At 48.2% G+C, this 11097-nt stretch overlaps 1 protein-coding gene across 2 annotated transcripts; it reads right to left on the bottom strand.

Moving 5' to 3' along the window:
* Nucleotides 1–2982: 2982 nt before the first annotated feature.
* On the bottom strand, nt 2983–7999 carry LOC104516638 (ES1 protein homolog, mitochondrial-like). Of its 2 annotated transcripts, XM_010161040.1 has the most exons (5): nt 7855–7962; nt 5586–5757; nt 4584–4776; nt 3609–3615; nt 2999–3211 (listed from the first exon to the last, which is right to left on the bottom strand). In XM_010161040.1, the coding sequence occupies exons 1-5, from the start codon at nt 7960–7962 to the stop codon at nt 2999–3001; spliced, it is 693 nt and encodes a 230-aa protein (XP_010159342.1). The 2 variants fall into 2 exon arrangements, with proteins under 2 accessions (XP_010159343.1, XP_010159342.1); XM_010161041.1 differs by lacking the exon at nt 3609–3615 and having other exon boundaries at nt 2983–3191; nt 4575–4776; nt 7855–7999.
* Nucleotides 8000–11097: the final 3098 nt, after the last annotated feature.

Here is an 11097-nt window from a genome sequence, read left to right as displayed (position 1 = left end):
AGTCTTTTATTTCTTTTGAGACAGTAGAAAATGCAGGTCAGTATCTTCAAGTGGGTGATCTTAAACTTGTGTTTGTGAACACTTACCAACTGTGAACCAGTTTGCATGCAGCAGCGTCGTTGCTTGTTTGTGCTCGTGAGACGTGTACGTGCTTCGTTTTCAACACTCACATTGTTCAGTGATAGGATTCAGATCCTCTTCTGCCTAAAAACCATCTATCGAATCATTATGGTTTGGTCAAGAAAGGACTCAGTCTATTTCCCAGCACTTGAAGTTTTTGGTTTAATGTCTTGGTTTGGGCTCGGCTATAGTGAACTCTTTATATGACATATTTGTAAGGATTGGGTTTTTATACTCTGTCTTATGGTGATTATCCCCTCCCCCTTTCTTAGTGTGTTCTTTGAACGGAGAAAAATGTAAGTAAATAGACTGCTGCTGCTTAACTTACTCGGTTCCCACATTCAAAGAAATCCCTTTGGCAAAGGAGGGGAAAGTCACGTGTGCTGCTGCTGAAAGCTCTGTGTGCTTGCAGGAATATTCAGTGGCTGCAAACACGATCCTATTTCAAATAAAATGTCTTATTTTAAGCCATCAGAGTTGTGGAAAGAAGTGTATAAAATACAAACAAATCGGCAAGCCCTCTCATCTGCTGACAAGTAATAAAACACTTCTTCCAGGCACTTGAAGTACTGGAAGTTACGCCTTAAGTTTAAACTAAGGGCCCTAGTAACTAGAAGCTTCGCTCCTAAGGCAGCAGAGTCTGTCTTTGCTGTGACATCCGTATGAGCTAAGAGTGTGACTGCAGGGTGGCTTTTGCCTCGTGTTGGAAGGAAACGAGCTCCCATGCCCTTCTGCTACTTCTGTTTGTTCCACTGCTCCCTCTGGGATCCTTCCTCTCCTCCCAGGACAGATTTCTCCTTTCCTGAAGGAGCCTCTTCCTGAACCAAAATCTCATTTATCCTTTTGCTTTTCACAGCCTCAGAATCAGCCTTTTCATTTGAGCTCCACAACCCATAAACATGGGGATAAATATCGAAGCCTGAACTAAACATAAAAGCAAACCATAACCGAGTCAGGCCTGTATCGCTGCAGAGTCCCTTGTCCCATGCGATTTATGGTGTGTAAATCAGGAGGGAGGGAATTCTTGCAGTCTCTTGTGCCCCCTTATGGTCAAGTGCCCACATTACAGAATACTATAAAAAAAAAAATCCGGTTTCTAATGGTAACACGAGATATACGTAGAGGAATCTGTAAATTACAAGCTGTACATCAAAGCCCAAAAAACTGTACGTCAAAAACTGCTATCTGAGGCTGGGTTATGGCTACTCTGGGCTGTTCTGTCACTGCCAGGTGCACTTGAACCCCTCTTTGCAGCACCGCTGCGGCGTGTGGGTAACTTTCTTCCCGCTCTGGCCACCAGTGGAGTCTTGAAGGATCTTACTGCGTCGATGAGAGTGGAGAAATATTTTGGTGCTTTGGAAAGGATGTCAAAAGCCTGAAGACTTTGCTGAGAAGAGCCTCAGAAAATAGTTGCAGGCTTAGAAAACGTGTCTTAAACTGAGAGAATTAAAACAGCTCAGTCTGTCATGGTTATATGGTACTACTATATAAGAACCTGTATAAGGAGAACATACCAGCTACCACCTAAAGAGCGCCTGAACCTAATGGAGACAAACCTGTCAGCATCCAGGGGCTGTGAGTAAGCTCTTCAACTGTAAGAGAAATAAAGCACGGCTTATCTTAAATAGCATTGGTTAACTGAGAATGAGCTGTCAAATACTGCAGCAGTGTCTTCAGGTCAAGCCTGAATCCTCTCAGCAGGCTTCCTGCAGCCCAGCGTAAGCTGCTGTGCTCTTTACAGCTCCTGCAGAGTGGTCAGAGCACACAGACAAATGGTTCCCTCTGGCCATAAAAACCCTGTCTGGCCTGTTACCTGAGCAGCTGTGCCTGATGCTGGCTTCTTTTAGTGCCTTCTGCTGGCCAGACTCTGCTGTTGCCCTGCCAGGTCACAGCTTGCCGGACAGGTTTCAGCTAGATAGGTATCTTGTCTGTCCCTCTTGCAATGCAGAATTGTTACTTCCAGGTAATTTCTAGGAATTTTCCTACAGACTGGAAATTGCACTGCTTTGTCTGGGATGTCTAGACATCACCCTGGGCTCTTTCTGCCTAGGGGCAGTAACGAAGGCTGCTTCCCAAATATCCCATGCTGTCATAGCAGGTCTCTGTTAATGCAAGGGAAGAGTTTAACCTCTTCCATTAGACCTGGATGCTAAGATTGGTTTGATTCTGCTTTATTCTGTCACGTTCATGCCCAAGTCTGGGTTCTGACAAATCCTAGCAAAACAAGTGAGGTTTGTTGCTGGTGACTTCTTCCTGTACCGTTTTCCCCCCTCAATGCCCAACCAGTAGCACTAAGAACAGCTCCTAATCCAGAGTGAAAGACAAAAAATGAAAGCAGAATTCAGCCAGTGTAGAAAGTGTTGGGTTTTATTCAGTAGCAGAGCTGTGCTCATTCCTTTTGCCACTAATTCATCTGTTCTGCAGGGTGGAGGTACATGGGGAGCTTTGAACTGCTGGCAAAAGTGGATGCGTAAGGAATCTCGGGAAGGGACCAATTCCTGCTTACACGCGATATGCACACGTCTGGTCAGCCTGGTCGTGGCTGACCCAGGCAACTCCTCAGCCACTCAGAACCAAAGGCAGTGGCTGTATTTGAGCCCCATGGAAACCTGGCTTCTGCATGGCAGCTCGATGCGTGCCCACTCTCCAGTTACTGCCCCTTTGCTGTCAGTAAGTGGTGTGTCTGTGGCAGAACATGACAGTGTTTCCATCGCTCCGGAGTTCTCCCTCCTCAGCAGCCACCAGTGGTCTGGTGCGGGGGGAGAACTCGGTCTGAGCAGCAGTTTGCCTGTTGACATGTGCACATAGAAGGGGAAAAATGTCATCTGAGGCTCAACACCTCACTCTGGGGGAGATGGATTCTGTGGCTTTGTAGCGTTCAGGCAAGTCGGACCACTTCTTTGACCATTTTTCCGATGCCGTCGTAGATCTCGTGGATGGGGGCGTTGCACATGAAGGCGCTGGTGGTCACCAGCTTGTTCTTCACATCCACGTGAACTTCGGTGACGTGTTTGTTCACGTGCTTGCAGCCAAGCTCCTTCATGGTGTCGGCAGTCTTGGCGTAAGGCCACCTAGGAGGAAAGAATAAACCCTGTGTGGGGAAGCCGTCGTTACCCGGGGCGATTTGACGAAGGCCTAGAATGAGAAGTCTGTTGGTTACAGAGATGAATGGTCCCTACAGAAAGCCTGCTCAATAGGATCCAAACCTTTTCCTCTCAGAGGAGTTTATCCAGGATGAGGAAAACCTCCAGCTTAGAGTGATGTAAAAATCTGAAGTAAAGCCAAAATAAAACCTTGATGTTCCACAATAGGTGTTCCACTACTTAACTCTGCCCATACTTTGTGTTTAGGTTTGGAGGGGTTTTTTCACCAGCTTACTACAAGTGACATTACTTCCTCACCCTTCCTAGCAAGATCCATGATGGGTCCTTCCCTGCCACTGGGAGAATTCAGTCACAGCTTTTCTGTGTGAGTCAGGGCAGTTTAACTCCCTCCCTCTCAACACCACCAAATCCTGTGCAACTTGCTGTTCCTACCTAGGGTCTGCTTAACTTACTGAGCCAGGGAGCTGGTCTTTCCTACCCTGGAGAGACGGGGTGCGGTGTACGCTGGGGAGGCAAATACATGATTGCTTTTCAGACAAAGTAATTTTAAGCCATGGGAGTTGTGGAAAGAAGTATACAAAAATACAAATAAATCAGCATGCCCTCTCATCTGCTGGCAGATAATAAGCCAGTTCTTTCGGGCACTTGAAGGGTTTCAATTTTTAAGTTTAAAGGGGCCTAGTTACTACAAGCTTCGCTCCTGAAGCAGCAGAGTCTGTCTTTGCTGTGACATCCGTCTGAGCTAAGAGTGTGACTGCAGGATGGCTTTTGCCTCATGTTGGAAGGAAGCAAGCTCCTGTGCCATTCTGCTACTTCTTTGTTCCACTGTTCCCACTGGCATCCTTCCTCTCTCCTCCCAGGCCAGATTTCTCCTTTCCAGAAATCTGAACTGCTTCCTGACTCAAAGTCTATTTTATTCCTGTGTGATTCTTGTGTTCTCTTGTGCCCCCACATGGTAAAGTGTCCCCATTGCAGAAAACTGTAAAAAGTAAAATCAGATTTTTCTCTTGTGCCCCCACATGGTAAAGTGCCCCCATTGCAGAAAACTGTAAAAAATAAAATCAGATTTTTTTGTCATTTACAGATTCCTCTATGTCTAAAACAAGTGGTACATCGAAAACTCGACATAGAGGAATCTGTAAATGACAAGTGGTACATCGAAAACTCTGATTATTTAATTTGCCAGCCAAGATCAACTTAATGAATGCATGATGTGGATCGTTGGTTCTTAGAAACTGTTCAACTTATCACAAGATATCGTTGAGATGGTGCACGTACGCTGGGGAGGCCTTGCTGATCTGTGATGTTCATGGTGTGATTTCAGATCAGCACTACTCTAAGGTTACTTACTTCTCACACTCTGTGTCATGACCCACAGTCAGCTCGCAGCCTGGGAAGATTTTGGCTGCCAGCACTGGGGAGATGCAGCACAGGCCGATGGGCTTTTTGGCAGCATGGAATGCCCTTAAGGCGTCCTCCACCTCTTTGGAGACGATGCAGTTCTTGCCTTGGGTGGCCCAAGTACTCAGGTTTTTAGCCACTCCAAAGCCACCTGAGAAAAGAGAAACAGATTAGACCAGAAAATTAGTGCTCCAGGGCAGGATTTTTGCAGGTTTTAATTAGAATGCTGAAATGGATTTGGTGGATGGCAGCATTTGTCCAGTGTTGATAGAAGAATTAAAACCAGACAAGCTGAACCTTTGTGAGCTGACTGCCGGGGGATGAGGCCTCAGAGCACTTTTCTTGCTTCCATACAGAACTGGAGAGGATCAATGCTCTGTTGGGTACTGTGTTTCACCCGTGAGCTCTTTTCCAAACTATAATGGAACATACTGACAAATTTTCTCTTATTCCTTGCTCCAGGCCTAGTCCGTCCCCACTGAAATCACCTGGCCATGCTTTCACTAAAGATGAAATGCCAGACTGATCAACCCTTCTGCTTTTGGGTCACCCCCTCTCTGTCCCAGCCTCTCCCCCTCGTAAGGAGGTAGGCGTGTTGGTGAGGGAGGGGGTAGTTTTAGAGGCTCAGTAGATAGTACAGAGGATAATTCAATTGGCAGTTATCTGCCCTCTCGGGATAAGCTTTGGCATTGCCATGTTCAATTGGCAGTTATCTGCCCTCTCCTCTTGGGATAAGCTTTGGCATTGCCATCTGCTCTTTTAATCTAAGTCCAAGCTTGCATGCCAGCACCAGCACAGATGGAAGTCTGTCCTTTCAGTCCCTGCTTCCAGCCTGCCTTCTTCCCCAGGGGCTCAGCCCAGTTCCTCTCCAGCCCATGACTCCATCTCATCCAAGGCTTATGGCATATCAAAGCTGTTCCCAAGAGTTTGGGCATGTGCAGAGCCTGCGTGCCGCCCTACCTGGGATGATTAGGGCATCCAGCCCCTTGACATCCAGCGTAGCCAGGTCCTTGATGTTGCCTCTGGCTATCCTGGCACTCTCTACTAGCACGTTGCGCTTCTCCTGAGTCGGCTGTCCTCTCACGTGGTCCACCACGTGCATCTGGTCAACATCAGGAGCATAAACCTCTGCCTGGGGAGGGAAGGGGAAGGTCTGTTATCCTTCAGCCATGTAACCTAAGCATGTTAAAGATCACAGCTAGTGAATGAAAACACTTGAGTTACTTTGGAAAGAACTTCGCTGGTGAATGTGGTGACCTTCAGGCTCACCCGATACCATCATCAGGATGGCTGTTGGCACAGGGAGGAGAAAGAAAGAAAGGTCTGATGTAACTTCTTCACAGGAACATTTACCCTGACTTTAACGGAATGAGGGTGGTGGTAGGTGAAAGCAAAGCTGCCCCACGCTGCTTGGCTTGGGGCCTGAAGTGCTGGAGAGGGAACAGTGACTCCTTTCTTAGCAAAACACGGTGTCCCAAGAGCCAATGGTGAAGCCATTTCTCAGAGGTTTCCATCCTCATCCCAAGCGATCCCCTTCAGTGGGGCAGCCCCAGCTGCCCCCACAAAGCCGGTCAGCCCCCGTGAGTGCTGACTACCTGCAAGCTGCTGTCAGAGTGCATGCCTCTCTCAAAGACGGGAGTTGGAGTTTCTTCTCCCCAGCCACTCTTTTCCCAAAGCCAGAGTGTTTTTTATTGTGGAAAATGCTTCCCCTTCCTTCAGAACTGTTTCAGATTCACACACAGAAGATAAGAGTGGAGGGTGGCAAGAGGTGGGTGATGGCTTTTGGGACTGTACAGTCATTGCAGTTCTAGACCCCACAATTAAGGGGGATGTTAAGGGACTCTAAGGTGTCCAGAGAAGAGGAACAAAGCTGGTGGCAGGGCTGGAAGGAACGTCCTGTGAGGAGCAGCTGAGGAGTTTGGGTTTGTCTGCTTTAGAGAAAAGGCGGCTGAGGGGCGACCTCATCACTCTCTGCAGCTTCCTGAGGAGGGGATGTGGAGAGGAAGGTGCTGAGCTCTCCTCCCTGGAATCCAGGGACAGGATGCATGGGAATGGCTCAAAGCTGCACCATGGGAGGTTTAGACTGGACATGAGGAAGCATTTCTTTACCAAGAGCATGCCCAAACCCTGGAACAGGCTTCCTGGAGAGGTGGTCGATGCCTCCAGCCTGTTGGTGTTGGAGGCGTTTGGACAATGCCCTTACAACGTGCTTTAATTTTGGGTCAGCCCTGAAGTGGTCAAGCAGTTGGACGAGATGATCCTTGTAGGTCCCTTCCAACTGAAATACCGATGCTGTGCTATCCCTTGTTTCCTTAGGCAAGCACGACTGAAAATAACAGGAGGCGTTTGGAGTAACGCCTGAGTTTCTTCCACTAGAGGCCCTTGCTGACCAAGGGATGAGTGTAGGACGGTGCTCTGAGCCTGCCAGTTTTTTTTGGGGGGAGCCACTGCAGCCGCTCCAGGAGAGAAGAGGCAAAATTATACAGTGGAGAAAAGGTTTGGGCAAGTCTGAGCTTTAAACCAGAGGATAGACGCTTGGAAGGCTCTGGAACTGGGTGGGCTGGCTCTGCAGCACACGTACATCACTGCTGTGACTTTGTATTTACTAGAGTCATTCCGATTCCCAGGAGAACGACTCTGACCTGGATCTGTGGGTGGCTCAGAGCTGAGGGAAATGTTACACAGGGCTGCTCTCTTCCACCCTCGCAGCGGCTAACGCGACTAATAGCGTATTAGAGCAGCTGAGGGTCGCTGCCTTTACCCCTGTTCAGCTCACAAGAACTTGTTTGTTTTCATTTCTACTCTTTGGGCTTTTAAAAAGAAGAATTTCCAACAGCCAAAACCAGTAGCAGTCTTTTAAACAGAAATACCAAAGTAGAAAAGAGCAAGTGCAGGCCAAAAAGAATAGTGAATGCACTTAGGAAAGTTAGTTTCAGAGGTTGGATATGCTCAGAACAGAGCACCGCGCCAGTACTCTCCTACAGCAAAGCTGTGAGAGCGAAGCAGAGGGCAGGGAGTTCTCCCCGCTCGCTGCAGCAGCTCCTACTCTGCGCCGTTGGCTTTGAGTTCAGCCACTCACGCTTCGCAGTGACCCTAAGCAATGGGGAGCTTGTGACTTGTCCGGCAAGCTGTCTCTGACAAGAGCCTTCCGCAGGAGAGAGAGACTGCAAAGCAGGGCAGGGCAAAAGGAGCCAGAGATGGGGCAGGAGCCTGCCAGGGTGCCTCTTACCTCTGCCCCCTCCCTGCTGAGATGCACCAGCACAGCAGAAGACTCGTGGATCTCGCTCCCGTCGTACACCCCGCAGCCAGCCAGCACGACAGCCACTCTCTTTCCCATGGTGACAACCGGAGCAGGAGGATTCCCTGGAGAGCCCCAAATTGCTGTGCCGCTCTGATCACTGCCTGGAGTCTTTTATAGCACGATCCCTCCCCCAGGAGCAGGTGGGGCCAGGAGGGTTGGGCCGAATCTTACTGGCAAGAAGGTTTTATTTCCAGTGCCACAGGCAGGCCATGTAAATATTATTTGTTTCCTTAACTGACTGCTCCCTTGCAGATCTTCTTCCCAGCACGTTGTCTCCAGCGCATCCCCAGCTGACGTGACCTGTTCAACAGAGCAGTTGTGCTTTTCCTTCCCAGCTGTCCATTTTACATTCTGTTTGGGACTAAAGTCCCAAAGTCTTTGCACATAAGATGGTATCAAAGGGAACCGGCCCAGAGCAAGTATCCAAGCCAGTACCTTCCTCCCTGTGCGCCGTTTTTTAAAACCCTACAGTGCATAGGCAGCCTCCGGTCTTTTATCACCAAGATTTCCTCTTCTGACCTTGAATGTTCTTATCCTTATATTCCATCTCTCAGGAGCAGACATTTTGCACCCAGTTGTTGTTGTTTCTGGGCCTTTGGGTCCTGACGTTAGAAATTAATCGCTTGATTCTTCATCAACAGCACCATCTCTCCGTTTGCCAGGAAAGTGGAACCAGGAACTGGCAGAGCCCTGACCTCTGAAGGGGCACATGGCAGCAAGATTCACTGCATGTGATGGGGAAACTCCTTTGCTCATGCAGAGACTTGTTACTCCTTGTCCTCGATATATTCATACCTGAGATGATTACACACCTCTCTGTTTCAGCTTTGTGCTGTTGAAATAACTGTGGCCTATTGAGGTTGTCTTACCATTCGCCGGAGAACAAAAAACTTCACACAACGTGACTGATAAATGTTTTTCAGGGGTTATTCATAAGAAGTTTTCCTTGGGTCTCTATCATATTTGGAGGAAACGTGAAGCACATCGGGTGTATAATGAAATGTAGCGGGCGTGAGGAAGATGGGCATTGCTAATGCATGTGGCTTCATTTATTGCACGCGTCTCTCACACTAGTGATACCAGGTACTACGTACTCCTAGTTACTACCTATACAAGCAGAAACAAAATAGCACAGGAGAAAGGACTTGCAGTCCAGCTAATCTAACACAGGCTTTTCCTTCCAGTTACTTTCATTACCCAGAACAGGAATTAAACTGTGAGATACGTGTGGAAAAATACCCAAAACCTTTTCACTGCTGTTTGTTTTGATATCTAAGGTATTCTAACAGTGATTTAGAAAAGTGTTTATTTCCTCTTGCATGAAAAACCAGCTGAACCATGCTGCAACTTGAAGAGATAGTTTCTTCCTCCTTCAGCTGCTTAGAGAGCAGTCCCGTTAATGATGGAACAAAGGTAGCCGGAGGCTGATGATTTAAACAAATCCACTGCTTGCTGCAAAACACATCGTGTAGCTCTGCCTCTTGCAAACTGACCGAGCTGGTTCTCCTTACTGATGTAATTGGTCAGAAGTAACTGGACAAACCAAGCTTGTTCCAACGCTTGCTTCCTCATGCAGTAAGACCTATCTCAATAGACATATTGAACCTAAAGATCTGGCTGCAATGAACATGGATAAATAATAGTTTTCAGCTGAGTTCCTCCATTCTGTGTGGGAATGGCTGCACAAATTCATTATGGTGGAGACACTGGGCTTTAATATTAACACCTTTCTTTAATCTGCATTAATATTGTAGTGAAGATGAGTGTGAAGGAGCCCTGTTGCCTCAAGACTCTTGAAGGGTGAATGCCATTAAAGATGACTGTCCTCCAAAGCACTGAAGGCACTGGGAAAGTTTGGGAGCCATTGTAGGGATCCGGCAGTGCAATGGAAGCATGCTGTCATGCTCCAGCTGGCTCGGAGAGCAGGGTCCTCTGACAGTGTCTGTGGACTCTGACAGTCTGAGGTTGTTCTGGACGCTGCTACAGATCTAATGCCTCTTGGATGCTCCTGCTCCAGTCTGTGCAGCTCTAAGTCCCACTTCCAACAGTTTTTTTGCCCTCCAGCCCTGGCTGTGGAGCATGACTTACTGGAGAACATAGAGCAGGATCTGCCAAGAGGAACATCCCAGCTTGTGGCTGTAGGGCCTCTGCAGAGTTATCCTAGACCAGCCCGGTAATATTAGAGTGAAGCTCTTCACACTGTGTCTTTTCTCTTGCAAGAGGCTGAGTGTGGAATTTGCTTTAACTGGGGCTGGTGGGAACAGGAGCAGAGTCCTTCATGGGAATAGGTCCGTTGTGCATAAAACGATGGAGGAATGTACATAAGTGCAGCGAGGGTTGCCCCTGTTTTCTATCAGAGCTCTGTTTGCCCTCACAGAACAGTTCTCTACCCAATTCCCACTTGACATGTGACCCAACACAATCCCAGGGCCAGTGTTCACTGCTTTCTGCAGCCTCCGCTGCTGAAGACCCTGATGTCCCGATTGCGTATGCTCCATGGGAAGCAGTAGGAAGCTGTGAGTAGGTCCGTCACGTGGCCTTCAGGATACAGCAGCGATCATGGCAATGGCAGATACTCACTCACCACCTGCACAGTTCTGGAAAGCCAGCAAGGCTCCTCTGGATTTATCCCCACACCGATGGTCTCCAGACTGCATGTTTGCATTGACACCTCGCAGGAGTTCCCTGGGAGTGTGTGCGGAGAGGCTGGATTAGGAAGGTGTGGAGTGACACATGGATAGGAGTCACCTTCAAGGGAATGGCACCGACTCTGCCCTGGGTTTGCCCAGTGAAGGACAGCGGTGCCAGGCATTCATAGCTGTGACAGGGACAAACAGCAGGACCACGGCCAGTGTTAGGAGAAATAACGGATCCCCAAGGAGCTCCCGGGCTTGCAGAGTACTTGTTTGCTCCAGCAAGACGCATTCTTTAAAAAACCCTTAATTTTAACCAGTGTAATTTCCTTGCTGGCAGTGGCAAAAAGGCAGTGATAGTAATAAACTCTCAGCGTTATTTTTCAAGTGTCCTTTTTAACAAGGGTTAATCAGCAGTAAAATTAACAGGCCCCTGGAGGGAGCTACCAGCAGCCCTTGCTGACTCACAGACCGAATTTTATTGCGGCAAGGAACTCGTTTGCATTTCCTCCCGCATGCAGAAAGGAACAGAAGATGT

The sequence above is a fragment of the Eurypyga helias genome, unplaced genomic scaffold, assembly GCF_000690775.1.
Source record: "Eurypyga helias isolate BGI_N326 unplaced genomic scaffold, ASM69077v1 scaffold4761, whole genome shotgun sequence".
In the NCBI taxonomy this organism is placed as follows: domain Eukaryota; kingdom Metazoa; phylum Chordata; class Aves; order Eurypygiformes; family Eurypygidae; genus Eurypyga; species Eurypyga helias.
Note: the sequence above shows the minus strand (reverse complement) of the source record. Positions and strands in the feature narration are given on the sequence as shown.

Coding starts and splice junctions, on each gene's coding strand:
- LOC104516638 (XM_010161040.1), bottom strand. CDS start 7,962: ATGGGAAAGAGAGTGGCTGTCGTGCTGGCTGGCTGCGGGGTGTACGAC. Junction 5,758..7,854: donor TCAGCAGGGAGGGGGCAGAG/GTAAGAGGCACC, acceptor TTCCCTCCCCAG/GCAGAGGTTTATGCTCCTGA. Junction 4,777..5,585: donor GGATGCCCTAATCATCCCAG/GTAGGGCGGCAC, acceptor CTCTTTTCTCAG/GTGGCTTTGGAGTGGCTAAA.